This window comes from Aythya ferina (assembly GCF_964211825.1).
Source record: "Aythya ferina genome assembly, chromosome: 20".
Lineage (NCBI taxonomy): Eukaryota > Metazoa > Chordata > Aves > Anseriformes > Anatidae > Aythya > Aythya ferina.
The window spans coordinates 2,812,470-2,838,848 of NC_140318.1; the positions used below are offsets into that span (position 1 = coordinate 2,812,470).

Below are 26,379 nucleotides of genomic sequence, written 5' to 3' on the forward strand. Positions count from 1 at the left end.
AGTTCATGCCAGCGCTGCCCATTATTTATTCAGCTCTGTGTGCTCAGACTGCATTATCTGTAATGCTTGATAATGAGATAATTTCTGGTTTTGCTTTAGCTTAGGGCTTCAGACAGAAGCTTCCCTATTTTGCATCTGTAAGCCTACAAATCAAAGGATGTCAGCAAAAGGCTCCACCGCACGCACTGAAAACACTCACAGGCTGAAATATCGAGTGTCCTCCCCTGGGCGCACGCTGACTTTGTTCTCAACCACATTCCCATCGCAAAGCAAAGATCATAAGGGGATGGTCACGTACCTGCAGTCTTGCTTATTCTACTGTGATTGACTCCGATGATTTCAGGGGGCAAAAAAAAGGGTCTAATTTTTACCAGCTTGCTTTTAGCAGTTCTTAAAGAAAGAGTAATGTTACATTACAAGAAACAGAATCAAACCATAAAAAAAAAACAATCAAAATAAACTTTGGAACAGGTTCTTGTCTCCATAAATAGTTACCTAACTGACTGCAGAGAAACAGTCTGAGATCTTGGACCGTGACCATTAAAACCAAGCTTAATGCTTAATTCTCTTCCTCAGCTGCTAGCAAAGCTCTCCAGGCGCACTGCCACAAGGGTAGGGGTGTTTTCTGTAAGTCTGGAGGACCACCACTGCCATTGCAGACCGTACAATGCTTTCAAGGGTCAGCCAGCCTCATCTCGCTGTGCTCTGTAAGACAGAAGCATCTCTGTGAGGAAACTGCAGCTAACCAACCCAGGGGAATGTAGAACCAACCACCAAGATCTAAATGCTAAGAACCACTGCAAAGGGTTCCCATAATCACTGCAAGATGATAACGCCTTTGCTATGATGGGAATTTCAAGAGCACTGACACTGAACTCTGCCCCCCTCGCTCCAGTGGATTTGCTCTGTCAGGGGAAGACTCCAGTTACTCAGCACTAACTGCCTGAAAAGGACAAAAACATTCGAATCACAGCAAAGTGAACAAGACAATACGGTGCTGAATGCAAATCTTGCACGAATCTTAAAAAACAAACCAAAAAACAGTGTTTAATTTGGCCCTGTATTCTTAGTTGGGAATATGCAAAAAGCAAACTACACAGAGAAAGGACAGCACGGGTCAAACAGGGTACACGTTACATGCCTGAGACATGGAGGAATGTTTTTGTTTAAAAAGGGTGAAGACCAATTCAGAGCGTGGGGTGCAAAGTTATCTGGCTTCTTTCCCTCCAGAAAAAACACTGCTTTTTTACAGGAACAGCAGCAAAGGCAGGCGCCTATGGGAAAGAAGAAACGTGTATTAACTTGCACTACGCAAAGAAAAAACACCCGATCAAGTGTTGCACCTTGATGATGAAAATGGCACCTTAACCCTCAAAAAAAAATATATACAAATTCCAGAGACAAGTACATTAATTTATCAATAAAAAGTAGCACTGATAAATAAATTAATTTATATAAAAAAAAAAAGAAAAGAGGATAATTGACACATTTGGGGGTAGAAGAACAGTCACCTTCTTGGCCCACATGCGCTTGGTTTATTTACATATCCACAAATACCATGAAACACCATCCCAGCCCCCCCACTAGCAGCATGGTCACATGAATTCCGTAGATGAGCAGTTCATTCATGAGGCTGAAGTCTACCCGCCTTCGCCCCAGTAAGAGGAGGATGATGGAGAGTTTGTACTGGAAACGCAGAAAGATCCGGATGCCGAGGTACTGAAGGCAAAACAAGATAGAGAGTGCCACCCAGAGGATGGAGGTAAAGAGGCTGCAGCTGAAGTACAGCAGGAAACGAATGAATCCGTACATCCATCGGGATTTCAGATAGATGTCGAAGTTGTTGTACTTGGTGCGCACCAAGTGAGTGGTCCTCACCGGGCCACAGGCCGAGTGCAGGCAGGTGGTGTGGGGGCCGTGGAACGAGCGGACCCGGCGGGGAATGGGGATCACAGGCATCGGGCACCCCACCGCTCACCGAGTCCCAGGGCAGGACTTACAGGGCACATAGCAAATATCATCCGTTAACGTGGAAGAGCTCCAACAGCCTGGGAACGCGAACTCTTTGCTGAGTTTCCAGGAAGGAAGGGACCTGCAGGAAGGCAGAGAAGGAAAACACGTTTCAGTAGCCCCAGCAGGAGGACGCGCAGCAGGACAGACGCTCTGCAGCTCGGTTACGTACAAATGCTTTGCACGACTCCACTTCTTCGCTTACAACAACTTTGCTAACAACTTACGGCTCACCAGGCAGCCATGCAGCAGCACAATTCTGTTTGCCATCACCCAGGCAGATCCCCCAAAGCACCCAAGCAGCAGCAGCACCAGCTTTAACCTGTTACAAGCCTTACGGTGTTAATGGAGGAAAGAAGGGAGCTTTGTTCCAGAACTACCCCAGCTAATTAGGGCCCTTCTTAATCAAACAGAAGTCCTGCACCAGCCCACCAATGCAAAAAGTAATATTAATGTGTGTTTGCATGGGATCAGTTTTCTCTCATTTAGTTTCTGAAGTTCTCCAAGGGCTTTTACAAGTGAGCTCTACAGCCCGGACACGGCGGTGATTCTAGATTTCTGCCCACTGCAGATCCCGGCAAAGCTTCACCGAATAAACAAACTGAAAGTAATAAAAGGTCTCGCAAGAGCCATGAGGCAATCGTGTTTTTCACACTCTACAGGATGTGCCTCCCCTGCTCAGACGAGCCTTGCGGTCCCCCTGTCATTGCGCCCCATGACAAGGCAGCATCTCAAAGATACCCAGGAGTTTGTTTCTCCTTCTGTGCCCTGCAGAGACAAATGAAATATCTTGACCTTCTGGAGTGTTTAGAATTTACAATCTTAACTTCCTTCCACACGCCCGCTGTTGTTATCTGAGGGATGAGCAGCAGCCTGCGAGCTGCTCTCTGCTTCACCCCAGGCTTATGATGTGCCAAATTCCGGGAATTATGAAATGACAATGCACTCCTCAGATAACGCTGGAGAACAACAGGGACTTCCCCTGCCTCCTCGCACACCCAGGCACTCAGACGCTTGAACAAGAGATCCTATCACTGTTAAAATAAGAGTAATTTAAAAGTTAATTCAGGATTTTTTTTGTTGTAACTACCTAAACTAATCACAGAGTAAACGATAAGGCTGAAGGCAACTGTAGCCTGATATCAAAAACCTTCTCTGCGGCAGTGTGCCACTGAGTAAATCTTTTCACTTCTCCCTGCCTCAAATTGTACACGTGTGGCAATAACAGCTCTGAGCACTGCTGCGAGGTCCCAGCTTTAATTACCTAAAATTTCTCTAACAGAGGAAAGGAATCTGTTGGCTCTACATGAATCAAGCTAATAAAAAGGAGGATGAGTTAGCTTATGATTAAGGAATTGTGATAATTGAGGTCTGGTCTCAACTACAAAAACCACCGGTGTAATTTAAGTGCCTCCTTGTCATAATTTCCTGCCGGTAAAGAGGAAATGCTCGGTAGCTCACATGTATGTTACAAGGATGTATTTTGCAAGGCATATAAGGTGGTCAGATGCTAACCCAACACTGCTTAAGGACAATAGTTTTGTGCCTGGAGCGTGCAGCGGAGCATGCCTTCCACGTGCTCTGCATCAGCTGCTCAGTGTTTGCCTTCAGAGGTGCTTTTGGAGGAACAAATTAGCAAGACAAGTTAAAAATTCATATTCTGTGGACTCGGAGCACTGCATTTCTGATAATGCTACCTCTTCTTACAGCCTCCTTCAGAGGGACATGAAAAACAGCTTATAATTCCCAGCAAACTCTGGCTCAGCTCCTTATCCTGATTCCCTGAGCAGCCACGGAGAAATCAGCGTGAACATGAGAAAAGCACTTGGTGAAAGCATGCCTGAGCAGCACAGCACAACCCCCACGGGCATAAGTTACAGTTTCTGGGGCAAACTCAGCACGCTGGCCTCACATCTGATCGGTTTGAGAAGAGTTTAGGTTCTCTCTGACACAACCTTCAGTAGGTGAATCTGAGAGAACTGCCCCAAACAGCTCAGCTGCAGAACTTATTTGGTGTGAACAGCAACGACTCGCTCGCATTCACCGTGCCCACCACATAAATAAACAGCCCCCGGGAGCTTGATGTCTTCAGATAAATTGAAATGCCAACACCGTGCCAGCCACAAACAGGGGGATGCTGTGCAAACGGGAAACTTCCCGAAGTATTACATTGCTAACGGCGCTGCCATCCACCCAGCAGGTCGATAATCCGCTGCTGTTCCTGGGTGCCGCTTAACTCCCCCAATACAAAAGGGCAGCTTTCCTGAGACACCTGGCCTCCTAGGAGGAAGGAAAGAAACAGCTAAGGCGCTTCCCAGACCCACAACATCCCACACACGAGTTGAGCTAAGAGATAAAAGGAGAGATCAGGCCGCAGATCGCTCATTTTGTGCGTTAACGGGTTCAGAATCACAATTTTTAATCTGCCAACGCTTTCAAAAAGCAGGAGGCACTCGATGCTCCGTATATCACAGCTGACTGCTGCACGCTGCAAAGAATCTCCCCCCCTCCCCTCCTCCTTCACCAACGGCGAGAGGCCGGGACCCACCGGCACACCCCAAACCCCTCCGGTAACGCCTCAGGAAGGGGCCGCGGCCTCCCCCGGAGCCTCCCCGGAGCCTCCCCGGGGCCTCCCCGGGGCCTCCCCGGGGCCTCCCCTCGCCCCCCTCGCCCCCGTCCCGCTCTCACCGCCGTGCCCATGGCCTCCCGCCGGGCGGCGGCCGCCGAGCCCGAGCGTCCCGGGCCCGGGCTGACGGTAGGCCCGGGCCTAGTGGCGGGCGCCGCACTGCGCATGTGCGGGGAGCGGCCGCGCTCCGGTTCCGGCCCGCGGCGGCGGCGGCGGAGACGGCAACGGGGAGGGAGCGGCCGCGGCGGCGCGCGGGGATGGCGTCATCACGCAGCGCCCGCAAGGCGGAAGCGGGAAGGGCGGCGCGTTGCCATGGCAACGGGGCCTGGAAGGCTTCGGGCGGCGGGGAGTGGGACTAGGCCTCAGGGAGGGGGGCACCGAGCCCCTCGGGGTGGTTCGGGGAGGTGTGGAGAAGCCTGGCTGTGTGTTAGGCGCGGTGTGAGCGACCCGGGCTGCTGGGGAGCCGAAAAGACACCGAAAAGACACCAAAAGCTCCTAAAACACACACAGGAGGAGGACGGATCAGAGGCGAAATAAAAAGGAGGAAAAACAAAAACAAACAAACAAACAAACAAAAAAAAAAAAAAAAAAAGCCCTCCCTGCTGTTTCCCTTTAGATTCAATTAAGAATTACTTTCTGTAATGGAAAGAATACAAAACATTTTATTATTTTATTATTATTATTATTATTGGCCCCCTGCCCCACTTGCCATCCAGGCACTGTCGCAGTAGAAAAACATTAAATAATAATAACTCGAGCCATCTGCCAGCAGCGAGCCGTGCCGCGCTGCACAGGCAGCTGAAGGCACCAGGCCAAATACCTCCGAGCGCACCAACTGGCTCCGACGCGCGCGCCCTGCTCTGGGCACTCCCTGCTCACCCACAGCAGCCTCTGCCCCGCGGAGCTTTTTTGTTCCGCAAACACAACGAGGGGCCCGAGGTGCTGGATGTACAGCGAGGGAAAATCCCAGCCAAGGCGAGGAGCGGTGGTGTGCTCCTCGTAAATTGCCCGTTTCTGTTCTCCCACCTACCTTCTGGTGGGAGGGAGAAGGGGAGGTGCGGAGCTGAAGCATTTTTCCCCGATGGCATGAAATGGGAACATCTGTTTGGTGACTAAGATTAGCACAAGAGCCACGTTTCATTTATTTCGCTCCACCATTGCACAGAGCAGGGAGTCAGGGATGGGGATTTCAGCCCAAGCAACAGCATTATGAAAGTACTTTGATCTTTCCAGCTTTGGCTTGGAGAATGAATGCAAGCGTTGAAGAGGGGACTCCTGGCTTCCCACAGGAACTGCTCCAGGCAGGCGAGGTCTGCCATTGCCTCCAGAAACACCCAAAGAACTCCACTGCCCAACCCAAAACCCGTACACAAGCACAAGGGGGTGACACCACAACATCAGTGCTGAGACCAACCCTTTCCATTTCTTAGGTCAGGATGAAAAAAGCAAGGCAGCACCATTCAGCCTGAAATACGTTGACCACTTCGCTGCTTAAATAAATGTGTATCATCTTAAAAAATATACAGTCCCCGGGTCAGGCATGAATTGAAGCTTTGACATTCAAAGAGGTGAGGTCCTAAGCAACTGCTTGTGCTGCAGCCCGAAGAGAACCCGCCCACAGCACTCCAGCGGGGCTCTCGGTTGTATTTCTTTCCTGTGCTAATTTTACTAAAGACACAACTCATATTCCTGTTGATTGAACAGTTTTGTGTTGACAGCATTGAAGATTTGTGATGAAACTTATCATCAGCCCAGAGAGCGGGCCATTAGTACTAGTCACAGCGGCCAGCCAGCGCTGATATATTTTATGGCACGCTTCGAAGACAAACATACACATTTATATGTCACTTGTTGCAATATAAATGCTAACTTGTACTTCTTTCAAAACTTTTAATGAATTGTATACATTTCATGAGATTTATAGCATGAACCGAATTGCTCAAAATATTACTTTAAACATATTTGTCACTTTGGCAACAGAACAAAAAAAATCTGGAAGATATTGCGTTTAGAAATAAATCATAAATATATGCATCTTAAAAGAGTTTATTTCAGTCATTAATAGTTGATGGCCCCCCCCAGTGCAGGATTTAAAGTTAAATTATGCAAAATCAAAAACAAACCTTATAATACTTAATCAAACATGCATAAAACTGTCAGGGCCAAATAAATTCTCTCAATTAACTTGCTTCAGATTGTGATTGCATTTACTAATTTAATCAACACTAGAATAATTTGGAGACTGGGTAATGATAAATTACTATGGTGCTGCACATGAAGAGCCACTAAGGTAGTGTGCTAAGACAAGAATGCAAGAAATGCTTGCTAGGCTGAGGGAAAAAAAGTAGCAGCAGAGTTATCTCATTTTATAACTGAAACATCTTTTCAGTCCCATTTTTAGGGGAGATTTCTTTTCAGTAAAAACCTTAAAACACCTTTCACGAATAGATCTTGTGTGGATGCATGTCTTTAATGTTAGTCCAGTGAGTCAATCCCGTTTCAATCTGAGATGAGTTAAGAGGTGAAACAGTTCAATGTAGACATTTGCTCCACATTTCTTGCTCATTTTGTGAATGTGATCTTTTGCTCTGAACACAAGGTGAGGGACTCTGACTTACAGTCCTGCTTGCTGGCACCGCTTCACACTTTGGCCTCAGTCAAGTCGTTTAGGCTGGAGCTGGAGTAACAATCCTCTAATATCGAGATGTCCTTTAGCTCCATCCTTTTGCACTTAGAATGGATCTGCACTTTCTGACCCCTGTCTAGAAAAAGCTTTCAATACTATTACTTGTGGAGAGCTAAACATTTGATTTTTGCAAGCGTAAGCAAGGTTTTATGGAGAGGTTCTCATTTAGAGGTTCATTTGAAGGAGGCTGTAAGGTATTCAACCCTGTAAAATACCTGGACCTCTGAAAATCAGACCCATATTTGGTCTGAAACCTTTCTACATCTGTTTTACAAAAAATAACTATGCCCATATTGCTACTGTGGGAATTAACTCATTATTGCAATACTCTTCCTCTTCTTCTCTCTCTCTTTTTTTTTCCCTTTCTGCAAAATATCCCCTCCAGTGGCTAGCTTTACATTTCTGAAAGCTTTTATTTGAAACAGATATTGTGTGTACATTTATAAATGTATAGCACCCAGCACTGTTTGGCCACCAGCAGAAATCTGTAAACCTGTGTGCTGAAAAGTATATCCAGAAAGGTAGCTAACAAGCTTCTTTCAGTGACACAGAAACACCTCCTGGTACAGTAAGTATAAAACCATATAGATAGCCATAATTTCAGAGGTCTTAAAGATAATAAACATGTTAACATGGTATTTTCAAGCTAGTATTCACTGCTGGCAACCTGTCACATCCAAAAACACCATCCAAAACCAACGGCATCTTGTGCAAATTCACTTGGGTTTTGCTAAACCGGTCTGTAAAGCTGAAATATAACAAACAGAGGAATTAATTCTTTCCTTTTCCTTAAAGGAGATTTAGGGTCAAGTCTGGACCTTAAATTTTAAATGTAATCGATCCATCCTGCAAATCTACACTGCAAAAGCTTGTGAAATATTGTGAAACATTCCTTATTACTTCTTTCCAGATCTGATCTCGTAGTTTAAATGTCAGTTTTAATCAGTTGGAAGAGATTTGCATGTGGTAAGTAATAATAACACAGTGTATTAGACTAATCAAATAAAAATAAACGTGGCAGAAAGCTGAACTAATTCCCACTTCTGCAGTGTGCAGCCCCCATGGCACTCAGAGCCCTGGGCTCCCTGGCAGGGCAGCAGGGCTGTGGAGCTTGTGGGATTATTTGGGGTCCGACAGCAGCATAAATGGAGGGATCAGAGGGAAGGAGTGGAGTCCATGCACCAGCACGCCCTGACAAACACACCCGCCCGCAGCACGCCTCTCCTTCCTCACTGCAGGGCTGGGCACAGCAGTGCCAGGTACCAATGACAAGCGCAGCGCAGATGGCGAGGTTGCAGTGTGCTGTCAGTCCCCTGCAGGAGTCTTAGCTCCTGTAACGCTTTTATAGATACATATTTTAGAGGTGACTTGTGAAATATAAAACCAGATCAGTCTGTGGTTTCTAAAGAAATAGATGATACATGGTTCACGTGAGGCCTGGTGAGACAGTAACGTTTGATGTGCTCAATATACGTGACACGTCAGCATTTTTTCTGGCAAAATAAGCAATTTGCCCACTGCTGCCATGAGCCTTCATGACACTAAAAGCAGGCGAACCTGGGGGATGCTCGGTGGGGTTCGGGACAACCTCCTTCCCTCTGCCCCCCAAAACAGCTCATGGGGGCTCCCCCGCCACGTGAAACAGCATGGAAAGAGAAAGGCTCATGCTGGTGTGGGTGGGATCCCAGTGAAATCCCCCAAATTTGATACACATAAAAAAAAATGTGCATTGTTCTGCAGTGGGGACTCTTAAAAGCCCAGATAACGTAGTGAAACACGCAGCTTCCCCAGCCCGGCTCCCTCTCCTCACGGCTGGGGAACAGGCAGGGGTTATTCTGGAGACGCTGGAGTCATGGAAAGATTCCTGCTGACCTCCAGGGGCTGGGGCGGGAGCCAGCTGCACACATATGGCAGGAGAGAAACTGTCTCTAAAACAAATGAAAATAGAATTGGCCACTTTGCCAGGGACAGGCCTCCTGCCAACGCTTGTTGCTGCATCATGCTGGCTAGCCCCGATCTGGCTGGTGTCAGAACTGCCGATTATGCAGAAAACTCTCGCAGAGAAGTGTCAGTGCTGCCTTCTGTTCATCGCTAGGATAGGCCTAGGGGAAGCATGTGGCATTGTCCCAGACCCAGCCCATACCTCCCGTGGGAAGCAGGGGGCTGGTGGGCATGCTTGGGGGGCATGCAAAGCACTTTCAGAGTACTGCATCTCCTCGAGAAGCAGGAGGGTGGCATTTCGGGGCAAAGAAAATATTTTCTCTGAGAATCTCAGCTCCTCGGTGTTTGATTCATTAGTAATGTGTCCCAGTTTGTATCATGGTTGTAGCAGGCAGGTCCTCTTAAGCACATTGCATGGATCCATCAGGTCTGAGCCAGGATCGATCTGCTCTGAGGTCATTTTAACATCAGCAGCCTCCCCCCTGGGTCAGCAGCAGAGCTGGGACAGGTCTGGTCTCTGGTGCACTATTTTCAGAGGGATTCAGACACCCCAGGGGGGCGCCCAGCACCACACCAGCACTTAGATCAGAAGGGCTCTGGGGCAGGGAGTTTGCAGGGCCATAGGCAGCACCTCCAGCAGCAGCATGCAGATGACCCCCCCGGAGCCCTAGGAAGAGGGTTCAGGCCGAGCTCTGCAGTCAGAGGACGCAGAGCAGCTCCCACTCCATCATTCCCCAACGATTTCCTGGAGAAATACAGATGGTGAGGGAAAAACACCTATGGCCCCAAGATGCCCAGGCAGACTCTCACCATTAACCCAGCCAGTTCTTTTTAAGTCCCTCCTCAGATGCTTAAGCCTCAGTTTTCCCTCTCCCTCCACCTGCATTCAAGCTTAAAAATGCCAAAACCCCTTTGGCTGTTGGTCAGCAACTAATGCACCACCGGGACAGCCCCAGCCAGGCTTTGGTGCCTGTGCCGGGCAGCTCTGGTTGCCAGAGCAGTGCCCAGCGTGACGGCCCCGTGCTCTCCATTCCCCTCTGGAAAAGGGCAGGCGCTTGGGAAAGATGGAGAGTGACAGGAGAGAGGAGAGACAAACCTCTGCTTGCCAAAGGTGTGTTTCCCCGAGCTCCCCCCGCCTCCATCCCTCCGATGCGAATCAATGGAGCCATCTACTCCGTGCATTGGCTAAACGTCAAATTTAGAGACAGCGTTCATTTTTCTGAGATCAATGGAAAGCGGAGTTTGCCTGTATTTCTTAAGCAGCATTACAGGGCATCAGTCAGTGCCCAAACCCACCACTTGCCGGGATTAGCTGCGATGGCAGCTTTTCCAGCGCTAGGGGGTTCACTGCGTCAGGAATCCTCCAGTGCTTTCCATCAGGGTGCACAAAATGTGTCCGTGCTGTTTGAAGGTAAATTACTGCAAGAGTTTGTTTCTTTTCCCATTTTTCCCCCCTTTTGATTACTGTTTTGAAGGGACACAGGGGCTGACACACTGCCTCTGTGGAGGAGCCACAGGGCAGAAGCAGGGGAAGGGAAACAAGCAAACAAAGAAGCAAACAAACATCATCAACAACAGCAGGTGCTCACCTCTGTCCTCAGCCCCATGGTGGTGGGGGTGTCCTGTCCTGTCCCGTCTGTCCTGGAGCACCAAAGGTGTGAGATGGGAGCGGGGTGCAGGAGGGAAGGATCCTGTGCATCCTCCATGGCCCCTGAGCCATCTCCACCTCTTTGGCACCTGGGGGTAAAACAAAATCTTGCATTTGTGTTGGGCAAACTGCTCCCTCTGTCCCGCTGAATTTTGCCCATGTTCACAGGGGAGGCATCACCACCTGCCCACGGCGTCCAAGGAAAAGTTCAGCCCCAACGCAGAGCAATGCCCTGCTGGGGGTTGAGAGAATGTTCTGGTGCTCAGCACACATCAGGAGTCTTCTTGACCTTGCTTATGTTCAGACTACGTTCTGCAAAGGAGAAAATGACTTTCCAGCATCATTACAGCAGTGGCATCCTTATCAATGAAAATGATCAAGGAAAAAGGTCCAAATGATTTATAAGACAACCATCTTCAATTATATCCATATTTAATAACAGATTATTTCCAAACAGGGAAAACTACTGCAATGGTCAAAGCTGATTTTGCTATAGATCAGAGCACTGCCTCTCTCCTTATTAACTCCAAACTGGGGAAATGTGGGTCTCCGTGACAAACTGCACCGCCTGCAATAGAAATATCATTTTATCACTGTAGGGAGCAGAGGAATAAGAGCTGAGAACATTTCTCTTCTGAAAATGGAACACAAAAGTCCACTCAGTGGTCACATTTGCCTAGTTCTCAGCTTTGTGCCTGCGTTTTTCAAGGTATGAGAGTCAGCTCTGGCAAGTCAAGTGACCCCAATAAACACCCCAAAAGCTATGTAAGCGGCAGCCCCACTGCCTGATGCCACCACCTGCACCACGGGCCTGGCAGGACCAAGAGGGGACCCCACAGTGCCCAGCTTGGGATGCACAGAGGGGCAAATCCCACTCCTCTCTCCCTAATTTCCCTCGTTTGTCGCCAGCAGACCAGCCCGTAACTTAACAGCACTTTGCTGGTGAGAACACAGAGAAGAGAAAAAAAACAAAGCCCTCATCAATCACAGCCTGGCTCCGGGTACAATTAGCAAGTTCTATTATCTTAAGAATGACACTTGTAGCACAGAGCAAAGCATGGCGCACCCCGTATTATAATACTGCATGCAAAAAAGGGAAGGCTTGAATTGCATTAGCATTGCATTAGGTTCCCATGACTTTTTATATCAGCACTTGTGAGTTATTTATGAATTCATTTATTTACAAGGACAGCCCTTTCTGCATTCAGTTGCCATGGTTGCTTTAACTCCTGTATCCTATTAATTCTGGATGTTATGAAATAAATATAGATCAGACAATCATTGTGTGCTGCTTTTTTTTATATATATTTTTTATATATTATTATTATTTTACAGTTTGTGTCCTGGCCAGAAGGGCTTCTCTCTGGAGCATCCACTGCCCCTCCCTGAGTGGGAATTGCCCCTGAGAGCCAACAGCTTGGTTCTGCTGGCCAAGGAGCTCACACGTGTGTCCCCCATCCCTTGGAGAGGGCAAAGGCACTGATCAGGGAGGAGGACAGTCCTGGGGCCGGGATCCCAAAGCCAGCGCACTTGGAAGTGTTTTCTAATAGAATTCCACAAGCAAATTAAATCAATTACTGAGTCTAATAAAGCTCTCAAGGTTTTTAATTAAACTAAGTTTTAATTAAAGCAGCATGAGCCCGTGCTCTTTTGATATTCTGCCTCAGACCCCAGAGGATTGCAACTCCTTTTTGTAATTTACATGGGCTGGATCAATCACGAGAGTCACGAAAATGCGAGAACTTTGTCAATTTTACGGGATGAAATACTGTACGCTGGGCAGGAACCTCGGGCAGCTCGGGGCTGGGGCAGGAGGACGGGTTGGGGTCACCTTCCCAGCCATCAGCAGCAAGGAGAACAGCTCTCTCTGAGCAACCCACACCACACCACAGCCCGGTGCCTGCACAAGGACCTGCCCCCTGTGCCCGCTCCAGGCAGGCGAGACCCAGATCATCCAACCTGCACATCTGGTAAGTGGCTCTGGGATGTTCTGCCTCTATTTTAGTCTTGTTTTGTACACAATATGGCCCAAACATGCTTTTTTTTTTTTTTTTTTTTTTTTTTTCCTTAAGGAGATAAGGATCTTTATGTAACCCATTTTTCCTTAACGCTAAGTCCTTTGTCAGGATTAAAGAGTCCTAAAACATCTGCACAGGCTTGGGTGGCAGATGCATGAAGAAAGCGGCCTAAAATACCATAGAATATTAACCTACTAAATGAGGTATTTAGAAAATAGAAGGACCCTCCTGCATCCTTACTCAGAGCCGCTTCCTGACCCCAGCTACGTGATGCAGGTGGGTAACAACGGTGTGCCATCCAATGTGATTTTCATCCCAGATTTTTTTACCTGATGCCAGGATTTGGCCTTGCCAGGAATCTCAGCCGTACTGGAGGAGTGGAGCTGCCCTGGCTGAGGTCTGTGCCCCCTTGATCCGCTGAGGGGCTGAAAATAACCTAGCCAAAATATCTGCCAAGCCTTTCAGGGAAGGGATGCACTACCAGGCAGCGTTAATTCCTCTTGTTCCACCTGGAAGTCAACGCTACCTGCCTGGGGCTGCTCAGGGAGCCTTTAGGGTGTATTGGGTTTCTTTCCTCTTGTCTTTAGGGATTACTCCAAGGAGAAACCAATTTGTCCTTCCTCCAAGGGAAGAGTTCACGAGATGTGTGTTTATTTAAAGAAGTGAGCGAGGAGGGAAGGCAGGGGCTTGGCGCGGGACGGCCGAGAGCACTCCCCAGGCTCTCCCAGCCGCTGCCTCCCCAAAGGTTTCCAGGAACCAAGGTCAAACCTGATTCGGATGAGAGTCCACAGAGCAGATCAGCAATGACCCCACAGCACCTCGGGCAGCTGGAGCAGGCTGTCAGCACCTGTACCACCCCATCTCCCGGCCCATTTCCAGCCATCCATCGCGGCCCGTCCATCCTGGCCGCAGCCAGCCCCCGGCCAGCCAGGGCCATTAGTGTGATTGCTGGGGGTCGTGAAGTTCAAACCAAAATGTCAATTTTCATCTGGAAGAATGGTCCCATTTTAGGAGCGGAGGGATTTCTTTCCTCTCTCTCCGAGCCCCCGCCTGTGAAATCATTGCTCCCCAAAGACTTGCAAATTTCTGGCCAGCGAAAGGTGCCAATAGCTGCTGGAGCCAATAAAAAGATTAACAAGGGTCACCGTCCTTCCCTTTTTGCCTGCACTCGAAGGCTCTGGGGCCTATTTTGAAGATATTAACCATTGCCTTTACCTCCTGCACGTTCATCACGGCTTTGGGGTCTGTATGGATTTATCGATGAGGCATTGCCATCAATCTCACATACAGAATGCCAGTCGCTGGGTTACATCACCCCGCCGGCATTTAGCCAGGAAAGTTCTGGAAGGAGGACAGAAATAGGACAAAGCAGCTGCTGGGGCTGCGGGTGCTGCTCTGGGGCAAGGACAGCGTCACCCTGGTGCCACCAAGTGCAGGGACTGAGCCTGGGGCAGCATCGATCCTATGGGGCCAGGATGCAGCCCCTGTGCTACGGGGTTTGGGAGCCAAAAGGGTGATCCAGGAGGACAGTGGGATGATGAGGGGCAGGCACTGACCCCGCTGGGGTGTCCCCAGCAGGGCACTGCAGTAAATTAGAAATTGGAGATGTTCCCTGTTAGGGAGAAACTTGAAATAGCTGCAGGTGGGCCTGGTCATGGCCTAATGGCACCACAGGGTGGCACATGGCAGTGCTGGGGACACACACCAGCACTGTGTCTGCAGTCACCCTGTACCCAGGGTGCAGGCAGAGAGGCAGTGATGACCCGGGGGAATATATGGGATCCCCCACCCAGGGGCAGGACCCATGGGACACCCAGGGCACCCTGCACCCAGAGCCGCTCAGCCCACCTCGAGGTGTCACACATTTCAGGTGGGTTTTTTCTTCTGTGTCATTGCGTTAAATAATTAAGTCTGCTCCATCTTTACCTCCTGACAATGTGGCACTTAATTAAGTGGTTTAATTAGACGCTGGCAACTTTAATTAAGTTTAGGACGGTGGAGGTGACTGGGAGCCTCCGGATGAGTTGCGGAGCCTTTCCCTGGGGGCGCGACGTGGGAGAAACTTTCACTCCTGGATCTGGCCTCCAGGGAGGGACCCAAGGGACCCATCACAGCATCCATCCCCCAAATCTCCCCTATTGCCCCACCTCGGAGCGGGTGGCTGCTCTGGGCACCCTTTGCTCAGATGTTTCAGGGAGCCAAGGCCTGCCCTGGGACTGCGGCGTAGAGCCAGGCAGGAGGGATATGGGCAGGGGCTGCACCAAAGGGGGTGTCAGGAGCCCCAGGCTGTGCTGGGTGGGTGCCCACATCCCCCTGGGTGCTGCCTGATCCCGCTGAGCAGTGGGTCGGGCTGCTGGGAGCGGGACAGGGTCGGGGGGAGGCTGCGGCAGGCTGAGGAGCAGCATCTGCAATTCCAGCCCATGCACGGGGCTGTCTAAAAGATGTATTGCTTTTTAATAATGTAAATATGTAAATATTACCGAGGTGCCATTAATCGTCGTTGCCTCAACATGATACCACTCTTAAGAACAAATGTAATAAGATATTATTAATATGCAAAGCAACAGCACATTAACCTGACTAACACCGATAAATTGCAGAACTTAGCACAATGTGAGAAGCCCCGGGGAGCCCCCACACCCCACGACCTCACAGGAAAAGCGGCTTTGTCCTTGCTGGCCGCCAAGGGGCCTGCCACCCTTCTTCTGGAGCTGCTGAGGATCATTATTCAAAGCCTCATGTGTTTTTCTGGAGGATTTCCTGACCACCCTCATAACAGGCTTGGTTTAAATCCTGCTGTAGGTGTGTAAGAGGAGAAGGAGCCTGGCCAGACCCAGAAGCTGAAGCATTAGCCCCGGCTTTGTTCCAGGGCTTGCTACGAGCCAGCCCATCCCTCATCCCGTGGGCTTTTGGGTTTTTTCCCCTGAGAGGCTGGGTCTCTGCTCACAGCCCCAAAAGCCCCAAGCCCCCCAGCCTGGCCCAGCACAGCCCCGCTCTCACTGCCTGCTTTGGTGGTGTATTTCCTCCTGAAATACAGGCTCACAGCAGGATTAAATCTGGAACGAGTGTCCTGATTTATATTTGCCAGGCTGGAAGTGCTGGTGTGGCCACCAATCCTGGGACCCAGCAGGGCAGCCCCCAGCTCCAAGCCCTGCAAGCAGCAAGTGGGAGAGGGGGGAGAGCATGTGGCTGAGGGAAAGGCGCAGGGGAAGCCATAAAGTCTGAATTTAGGACTTGAAAGGGAAATTATTCTGTGCAAATGGCTGCTTCAGTTCAAATCCGCCCTGCCTTGTAAATCCTGCTCATCCTTCTCACAAGGGAAAGTCGGTGAGATAACCAATATTTCAGCAGCACGCAGCCTCCCAGAGACCTTCACCTCCCGGTGTCCTCTGAGCCCCGCACCCAGGCCCAGGCCTGGAGAGCAATTCAGGCCTGCACACGGCCATGGTTTATGCAAAAATTAACCTGTTGCCCTTGCTTGGGTCAAAGTAATTCCATTTAATTTGGTAATCTGGGCCCTTTATCATTAATGAGTCCTTGGGGGGTGGGGGTCAGAGCATCTTTTTTTTGGCTGAAGACAGCAGCAGAGATTATTGTTAATATTCAGGCTGCTCAATAAAGCACAAAGACCTTTTGCTATTGACAGCACTGTTGGTTTTCACCTCATTGGTGAATGGAAATTGCCAAATTAATCTCTCATTAGATCTGAAGTTAATCCTCAATTTTGTGATTAATGAACCCCCAAACCACAGATTTACCTGTGCAAAGTGTATTGGGAAATTGCATACAGTAAACGTCCACAAATAATCAAGACTGTATCCAAGAAAAGGAGCAAAAATAATTATTTTCTCTTCCCCTCTGTACAAGAATTAACTGGTAAGCAGTAAAACTATCAGGCCATAGGCTGTATTTTCCCCCCAGATCACTGACGGACTGTGGCCCTCACTGCTGGAGGATGTCATGTAAGTCATTGCTAAGAGGGAGCTGAACAAAAGACCATGCAAATTCGTGCATTACGTGTCCAGCTGCGGCTTTCAGGCCAGGAGGTCTCTAGCCGATGGGCTGCTGAGAGCAGCAGCGGGGTTGCCCTTCTGGCCAGCTCCTCACCAGGCACCTGCTGCCGTGGGGCTGGCGAGCAGGGCAGGCTGCATCGGCTTGCAGGGATATCAATTAAACCACTCCAAACTCAGCTGGGTAAGGCTTCAGGCCAACCAGCAGGGCCTGGGTTTATCTGCCCGAGCTGTCTTCTGCCTGCCTCTCACCGAGGTCTCCTCACGTTCTCCACCAGGGCCCTGTGCCCCCTCTCTCCGCTGGGGGCTGAGCGGGGCAGGCGGCTGGAGCTGCGGCGTGCCAAGTGCCCGTCCCTCCCCAGCCGTGACCCCTTCCTTTCCTCCCAGGGTTTCTTTTATGCATCATCACTTTAGCAGGGCTATTGTACTGGAAATCTGTTTGCCACATGTTAGCTGGAGCTCATCTGCTAGGATCCTCGGTTAAATATTCATGGCGAGGTAGCTATTAAACTGGGGGCGAGAACTCAGGTTACACGGAGGAGATGAGGAGAAGGCTGCGCTGGCAGAGGAGACAGGCTCAATATCAAGTTAAGGACCCTCATGGAAATGACTCACCCCACATAAGGTCTGGGCACGGAGCGGTAGGAAAAAATCCCGTTTTCGTGCTACCGAAATGTGTTGGTTACCTCGGTGAGATGGGCACGGCAGTGCACTGGGAGTACTGGAGCCCCAAAATGCTTCTTCAGTAGGACCTGAAGTCCGTGGGCACTGAGGAAACAAGAGAGGATTTCTAAATGGGTTGAGCTTTTAAGATGGGAAGAAAAAGGCGGTGTGTTTGGATGGGATTGGGGCCTGCAGCTTTGCAGGTGCAGGGAACTGCATCCGCCCTGCCCTCGGAGAGGTGCTGCAGTGAGGAGGTGATGCTGGAGCAGGGCTGGGGCGAAGCCCATGCCATTGCAGGGGGACACTGGGGATGGACCACCCAGCACGCAGCAGCCATTGACTCCTGCAACCCGGGGGCAGGAACAGGCAGGGCAAAAGGACAAGAGGGCAGAAGTCAGGCTGGGGGTGTCGGGTGACCGGTTACCTGAGCCCTGCCTAAAGGTGACTTCCTCATGAATAGCCCAGCAGCGCTCCTGCCAACACCAACACGCCGGAGCTGGTGAATTATGCAGGGCACCGGGCTGTGCGAGCAGATGGCATCGCTGCTGTAACGTGAGCAGCCGCACCAGACAAAATGCAAAGCCCAGCAATTAACCTTTTGGAAGGTTTCCTCTTGTCTCGGGGATTAAACCTCCTCCAGCCCCCCCTGCGCTCCGCTCCTACCCAAGAGAGAAGAGTAATCCCCCAAACAAACAAGGGAAATGGACTTCCACAGCCCCAGCAGCCCCGAGCTGGGCTTCCAGACCTCCACCCTAATACCAGCAGCTCTGAAGCAGCCTGGACACATAAGCAACACGGCTCGGGAGCTTGTTGCTGCCCTGAGCCCATGCCATCCTGTTATTTTTCTTTGAGATGAATCCGCGGCTCCAGAGGCTGCCAGGAAACTGTTTGGGATGCAGTTTTTATTTACATCCCCCGGCTTCAGCATTTTATTCTTTTCAGAGCCTGCCCTCCTGGAGCCTTGGCCAGGGTTGATTTATGAGAGGGAAATAAAAAGAGAATAAATCATTTTTTAAATGAAGAGACCAAATTGATCTTTTCGTCTCGGAGTGAAAGAGATCCCACTATTCCCAATATAAAGGTATATGGCTGTGATTACTGGGCTAGGAGAAGGATGGACAAAAGAGGGAGAAGAGGGCCGGGGGACAGCAGCCCTCCATGTCCCAGCACAGGTGAGGGTTGTGTTGTGACCCTGCTCCCTCCAGGACTGGCTTTACTGGAGCAGGCAGCACTCAGAAACCTGTGAGCCTCCAGGCGGGGCTCAGAAAAGAGGCAGCACAGGGTTCATCCTCTGAAAAGCCACAGCAAAGAGGGTTTGAGTGGGCTGGAGATGGGAAATCTGGGGCATCCTTTTCCCTTTCACCACCCCTGGGCTCCACCTTCTCAGCAGCTTGGTGCCCACACAGTGCTCTAGGGAAGGACGTGAGCAATGATTTACTATTTAGGGGAAAAAAACAAAACCAAAAACATATTCCATGCCAGGCTCTCACCTTGGTGTATGGCAAAAGCTATTATTTTAACTGTGATACTCAATACTCTTCATAATTAAACTGATTAATTCCCAACAATGGAGTCTATATTGCCTAATACTTTTAATTAACAAAGTGTTGTACACATACTGGCAAAGCATTACTGGCACGCTTCCTATGCAATACACTTAATTCCATAATAAATTATTAGTACCAAAGACTAAGATGCATTGCACCCTGGAAGAGGCTGTCAGGAGGACTCCGGGCTCGTGGTCACGGCTTGGACCAGTGTGGGGCAGGAGAGATGTCAGATCCTGTCCTTGTTTTCTCCAGTGTCCTGTATCAGGACAGTGCCTGTCCCTGCTGGGGACGTCGGTGCCTTTGCACAGTTCTGCTCTAGACCTTAGAGAAAGCCAAGACAGCCGCTCCATGGCCTTCCCGAGGTCCTACCCACAGAAATGCCAGGACAACACTGATCTCAGCACAAGAGAAGGGTCCCTGAAGGGTGGATGCTTTGTGCCACTTCACGTGGAGGCTTGGCTTGTGGTTTTTGTGCTGACATCCGAATCTGAGTCACGCACTCAGGCTGTGACATGCACGGGGATTTTGCCTGCAGCAGCTTTTAAGATCTGGATTTTTGCTGCTGAACCGTTTCTCATTCAGGATCTGCTTCAGGGAGAGGAACACTGCAAGGTACAAAAATGAGTGGGTGAAATCAGTGCACCGAGGTCAGGGACGGATGAAAGTGAGCTTTGCAGTTACTAAAAGTTTAAAGTGGAATAATCAGTCTGCTCCTGTGAGCCCCAGAGCACACAAAGTGAGTTTGGGTCAGCAGACAACACAGGGAGAGAGAAAACAGCGAGGACAGGGTGGGCTCACGGCAGGAGGCAAGCTCCCAGAATGGAACCAGCCCCCAGCAAAGCCACACTCGGCCCTTGGGGCTTGTTGGGCTTCAGGGCGGGGGGAAACATCTCTGCCAGCAGCTGTGCCCCTAAAAATCTGCTTTATGGCCACGGGAGGAGCTTTCCTGGGTGGGCACGCTGGAGCATCTGTCACGGCCTGCGCCGGCCTGAGGCAGAGCAGCCCCTGGCCTGCAGCCGAGCCGCGAGGTTAGAGGTGAGAGATGCTTTTATGAATGGTCATTACACCCGAGGAGGAAAGTGGGTCTTGTAAAGTAAGGATACGAAGGTTAATGGAAGGATTCTGTGTTTTCCCTGGTTTCTTACAAATTCGTTAAGAGACAAATACCCTGGGGCCACATGCAAAGCAAACTTCATTCCTACAGCTTTTATTGGATCACAGCGGAGGAACCTGGCGGTCAGAGGTCATCGGTGGTGCTTTAAGACACAGTCACTGGGGTCAGGCTAATTAGCACCGCAGAGCACACTGCCGGCTTTTCCCTTTTCTCTTTGTTCCCAAGTCCTGGGGTCAGAGCCTCCCAGTCCCACCAGTTTGCAGGGACCTGGCTGTGCTGGGCTTCGCAGACCCCTGCCTTAGCCCGGGGCATTGGGGAGGTGGCTGGAAGATGAAGGGAACCTGCTCTCACCTTCCTGTTTTGTTACTGTTCTTATTGGGGGCACTCACGAGCTGGAGAGATGAACCCATAACCGGTAACAGTGGTAAGGCCACCACAGCCCGAGGTCCTTTCAGCCACATCCAAACGCGTGGCAAGGCTGCATCCCTGCCCTGTTTTCCCCATGGGATCTCTCTGCAGTGCCCAGGATGCTGCTTGAGGGAGAGGAACATTGCAAGGTACAAAAACGAGTGGGTGAAATCATGCTGGCACCACGGGCTGGCACCGCGTCTCTCTGAGGGGCAGGTCTGAGCCCACTGCCCTCGGGCAGCACGTCACGATGATGAGTTTCATGCAAAAGCTGAGCCCAGCTCTCCGTCTCATAAATTTGTTGTGCATTACATCCAATTAATGTAAATTATTACACTGACTAAATAATGGCTCTGCCATCGGGATAAGGGAATAATCATAAGCGAGCCTGCGATTTTCCTGGGTCCCAGATGAATTAACCCTTTTCCCTGAGTCCACCGGACCTGGGATCAGAGCTGGGTGCCACCCTGCTCCTGTCACCACAGGAACCGAGCCCATCTGTCCCATTGCCATAACCTCCATCCACAAGGGCCTGGCAACACCAGAGGGATCGCAGTAGCTGCAGCTGCCTGCCAACAGCCCCAGCATCCATCCTTTCCCCCAGCAGGTGAAGGACACCCTTCTCCCTGCATCCCTTTCTGGACTCCATTCCTTAGGGAGCACAGCCAGGAGGCATCGACCCCACACCCCCAGCCCACGTGGTTGTCCCACTGCAAGGTGCAGGACACCCCGTGCCCCTGGGACATGCTGCTTGTAGGGTACAGAGCATCACCCAGCAGGGCAGAAGGGAAACGTGGCTGTGTGCTGGCAGCCAGCTGCCCCAGGCTTATCAGAAATGCCTCTGGGTCCCTGTGCTGCTGAGACCTAGAGGCCCCCCGGTGTGTTTGTCAAGCCAGAAGTGATCACCAATGTTTGCAATAATTCCCGGGCTCAGATTAAACGGAATAAAGGAACGAGTTGAGGGCGATAAATAAATAGCCCTCTGCCTGCCTCGGCGTGCTTCTCATGGACTCATTCGTAAGCTTTCCTGCACCGTGTTCCTCCTCGGCTCGCTCGTGCCCAGCTGCTCGCGGTACCCGTTTTACCTTGGCAGAGCAGCCCACAAATCATGCTGACACACCAATCAAGGGATCGGGATTTTTTCTTACACTGCTCTGCCTCCTGAAAGATGAGTCACCCTCTGCACTGTGTTCCTGGGGACCCGAATAAATCTGTCACAAACTTCTCCTTCCTCCCAGGTGCCAAATCCCTTCCCTGTTTCTCTGGGGCTGTATTTCCTCTCTTTAAGCTCCTCTTCTTGCCCCGGCACACATTCACACCCCTCAGTATATTTCTCCCTTTGTTCCTCTTTCACTGACAACTTCATCCTAATAGTCTCCTCAAAGGAATGATGAATGCATAAGCTGCATATTGATCACCGCAGTGATTGATTACTAGATCTCTTTGACAGATGAGCCTACTAAGGTGGTTGCCAATATGGAGGTATGGATGGCAGGGCCCCCTTGTACAACAGTCTAATGGTATCTGACCTGATAGGGCAGAAAGGCAACTCCCTCATTTCAGCAGGAAGAAAGGCCTCTTTATACTCTTTATAAAATAATTCATAGGAAACTTAAAACACTCAGACACAGAGAGATTGCAAATGGGGAAATATGATGGATTATGGGTTGAAAGGAGCCGACTTCTGGAAGCTAAATTGATCCCCAGGAAAATGTTTTTGTCTGCTGTGAAAAATGGGCAATATCTCAGCAGCTCTGGAGGGCTATAATCTGGAAAATAATTTGCTTTTGATTTCCTTTAGTTTCAGGCTTTTTTTTTTTTTCTTTTTTTTTTTTTTTTTTAAAGTTGGTTCCTTGCAGGCTTTGTTGCTCAGCTGGGAGAATCGGTGATGAAACAGGCGAGGGATTAGCCATGCTGACAAACACGAGCTGATCCCTACTTATGGTTATAAAGCCCTCACCCCACCCTTTGTCACTTATTCCGCTGGAGATGTTACATCCCCTGCAAGAGGAAGTGCTCCGCCGAGCAAAAATAGAAAAGCCAAGCACATAATTGCATACGAGCGTATGGGAATCTCCAGACAAGATCCCACAGAGCCCTGCAATCGCCTGCTGCATGTCGGTTTTCCACGCTCACTCTCATTTTCTAAATGTTTCTGTGTAAAGTCCAAAGACGAAAATTTACAGAGAGTTAGCTACAGCCTCCCCCAGCCTGGAAATTCCTTTGCTCCAGAGAAATATGGAGTCAATAGCAGGCTAAGAGCTCAGGAGCCTCCTACAATAACATGCATACCTCGAGTGCAGACAATCGATAGCTCAGCAGGGCGCAGCTACCTGAACACAACAGCAAATTAGTTAGATTTCCATAGACTTTACATTTGGTGAGTAATAATCAGTAAGTAGAAATGAACCCAGCCTGGAGAGACCACCGAGCCAAATGGAGATCTTTTATTCATGCCTTCACCGAGCAGAATGTTTGGGGAGGGCTCCAACCCTGCAAACACCCGTGTGCGTGTTTGACTTTGCACATATTCCTACTGAGCTCACTTATTTTATTGCTAACGGACTCCTGTTTGCAGAGGTTTTGCAGAGGTCCAGCACTGCGAGACAGTCAGGCTTAAATTTAACCCATCTTATTTGCATATTCCTGCTCTGAGGTACAGCCAAGATGCCCTCTGCCTATCAATAAACAGTCCAGAGGTCAAATCTTTCCCAGCTTACACATTACTGCCGCTGGCTTATGTTCTTAGAAGCCAGGCAGAGCTGACCTCTGGCTGCATAAAGCACCTTGAGCGTGAGTCCTCAGAACAGCACGACCACAAATCACCGGATCAAAGTATTACAAATAGTTCTGAAGCTACTTCCATGGTATCTATACAGCCAAACTGCTTCATCGGAGACATCCAGACTTACTTTTCTCCCCTAGAATAAACATCATTATCATTTCTTTTTTAATCAGCAGATACCTGTCTAGAATCAATAGAAGCTCTAGCAATAAAAAGATGCTTGACTAAAACTTAATGATAAAGGAAAGCTTGCAAAAGTGCCAATGACACCCACACTCCCCAGATGAATTCCTTCGGGCCACCACTGCTGTCCTGCCCCTCGCAGCTCAGCGTCACAGCAGCAGCCCATCGCATTTCACCTGCCACCCTCGCAGGAGAGGGGGCAACAAACAGACATCTCGATTCCAGTTGGCTAAGCTCAGACCAGCTCAACTTATTCCCCTAAATGAGAATTAGATCAGAAAGTAGCTCCAAAACATTAGAATTTTAAATGTTTCCCACACTCATTTGGTAGGCAATTTCAGAGGAGCCAGATTTCATGCACCCGTAGCTGATTTTATTTGCTTAGGTATTAAAGATTCCTTTTCTTGACAGACTTTAAGGAGCTTTTTTTTTTCTTTTTTTTTTTTTTTTCTTTTTCCTGAATACAAGGTTTTATTTAGCAGCAATTCTTCCTTTAAAGCAAACGGAAGCTTAATTTACTCAGATCCCTATAGCTCAGAGTTTGTTTAGGATATTCCTTTAAACTAACACAACTTACAGTTACCCAGTGTACTAATTTACACTCCTTTAAAATAAAGATAATTCCTGAAATCCTTCTAAGGTTGTGTCTTCCAGCAGAACCAGCCTCACCAGTACAGAGAATAATATTCAATAACTTAGAACTTATTCAATATCTGCTCAGAAAGGAGAGAAAAGGCCACACAAGCCCCCACTACCTGCTAGCAGCAGAAACACCATCTCCTGCTGGTCTCGAAGGCTGGTGGGAGCAGTGAGCAGGGCTCACCTGGAGGCATTCAGGCAGGTGTGGGCTGTAATGAGAGCTGCAGGTCTCTGCCCAGACCTTCCTCTGCGGAGCAGTTTAGCAAGCAGCTCTAATAACCTCCTTTGTACCGAATTTATTACAATTTTGCTAGCTAGTGAGGAAATGGCTTTGCATCTGAATGTTGTTGTGCCTGCTGTAATTTGTGTTGCTACCTGAAACACAAATACCAAGTGGGATGTTTTATAGAGATACGTTAGCTTATTGCATTTAGTAAAGCCTAACTGCTGATTGCAAGCTCTTTAGAGAAGGGACTTCTGTGTTAGAAGCCACCTTCAGCAGGAGAGATCGTTCCTAGGCTGTGAGATTAGAGGGTCAGAAAAGCTGTTAATTACGTGGTCCTCCATCTGACTGCATCTAACGAGTGGCTACACCTGCAGAGGACACCAACCAGAGCAGTGAATGAGTGTACAGTTCCTCGTGCTTATTTTGGTTTTGTGTTCGTTGCTTACTTATTATTCATTTGTGAGAAGCATCACTTTCCAACAGGAATAAGAATCCTTACACTACCCCCAAACTTGCTGTCATTTCACAGCTGTACCAGCAACCACACTCACTCAATCTGAGAACAGGCAAGAGGGAAGGATTTTATCTTGAAATGAAGATATTAAATATAAAGCTGTGCCTATCAGAATATACATTAAGTGGCTCCAAAAACAGATGTACCTATGGGGTGTTGGGGAGGGCCCAAAATTGTGAATTTAATTTCAAAGAGGCATTTTCATATGTATGTAGGGAGGCATTCAGCAGCATCACGGAGTGATCTATGTCTCTTGCTGTCGGCAGCATTGGCACAGTCCAGGCACGAGCACTGCAGTGAACTTACACACTCGTGCACGTGGAACTATTTTTCATGGAATTGATGAATTCTGCAATGATGTTCATAGCAGTAGGACACATTATTGCTGCAATATATGACTACCCGTAACACCTACAAGCCTTTAATATTCTGCAGCTGAACTGTGGAAACAGAAGAAAGTTGCCTGTAAATGACTAATTCGCGGTTTAACTGGGTTGTCCGTCAAAATAACTCTCAGATGTGAAGCTTCAAGCAGGAAGCCTGAAAATCAGAAGAATGCAAGGAACTTTTTGATGAATGTTAAAAGCATTTTGGAGAAGGTGAAAACTATCAGAATACTTTTCTGCATTCATCCTCATTGCTGAAAGTTTCAGTTAGCTCTGTCTGCACAGCTGCCTAATTGCAGGCTTCCTGGAGTCCTAGCAGCTCCGTTACCTGCATGGTAAATACAGATTTAAGTGATGGGGCCTGGTGGGCAGAATGGGGTAAAATGGATTCTGCCTTTCATTTCCTCACTTCTGGAAATATTTCTTGTATATTTCTGTTTCACAGTTCACTTGTTTTGATGGAAGTGCTGCTTAATTTTGCTGTGCTTCTTGATTTGCAGCTGCACTCACTGTTTCTATCCTTCTCTCTGCTGATAACGTTGCTCTGTCAAAGAGCTCAGCCACTCTCGGGTACACAGGCAGGCCCCCAAATCTGCACTTCTGAGCAAGCATCCCAGTTGGTGGCAGGAGAATCGCAGACTTTGAGCAGGAATGGACAGAACAGAAAGGTTACAGCACAAAACAAATAAAACCAACCTAAAAACCAGCTTGTTGTGTTATGTGAAGGAATCCCGCTCATGCCTGATCCAGCTGCAGGCCTGCTGCAGAATCAAGATGATCCACAGCCTTTGGGTTCACCAGGCTCGTCCTGCCTCCTCTGCTGTTTGTCCTGCACCTGGCACCGTGCTGCCATCCTGCAAACAAGGAGAAACAGCTACAGAAACAGCAGCACGAAGGGAGCTGTCAGTGGCTGGAGGGAGCTGCCCCTCCAGAAGTGCAGCCATCCAGCGGGACACATCTCGGTTTGCATTC

The 26,379-nt window shown here is 49.2% G+C and overlaps 1 protein-coding gene and 1 long non-coding RNA gene across 3 annotated transcripts; both read right to left on the reverse strand.

The window, feature by feature from the left end:
- Positions 1–1,512: 1,512 nt before the first annotated feature.
- On the reverse strand, positions 1,513–4,867 carry TMEM250 (transmembrane protein 250). 2 transcript variants are annotated; one of them, XM_084493841.1, is made up of 3 exons: positions 4,699–4,867; positions 4,180–4,290; positions 1,513–2,092 (listed from the first exon to the last, which is right to left on the reverse strand). In XM_084493841.1, exon 3 carries the CDS (start codon positions 1,957–1,959, stop codon positions 1,540–1,542), a length of 420 nt encoding a protein of 139 aa, XP_084349967.1. In that variant the 5' UTR covers positions 1,960–2,092; positions 4,180–4,290; positions 4,699–4,867; the 3' UTR covers positions 1,513–1,539. The 2 variants fall into 2 exon arrangements, with proteins under 2 accessions (XP_084349967.1, XP_084349966.1); XM_084493840.1 differs by lacking the exon at positions 4,180–4,290.
- Positions 4,868–16,682: 11,815 nt separating this feature from the next.
- LOC311421670 lies at positions 16,683–24,915 on the reverse strand. The gene is made up of 2 exons (XR_014684951.1): positions 24,398–24,915; positions 16,683–17,707 (listed from the first exon to the last, which is right to left on the reverse strand). It is a non-coding gene; the product is annotated as an uncharacterized lncRNA (long non-coding RNA).
- Between the last annotated feature and the right edge of the window lie 1,464 nt (positions 24,916–26,379).

Excerpts from the sequence above, each read along its gene's own strand:
- TMEM250 (XM_084493840.1), bottom strand. The coding sequence starts at position 1,959 with ATGCCTGTGATCCCCATTCCCCGCCGGGTCCGCTCGTTCCACGGCCCC.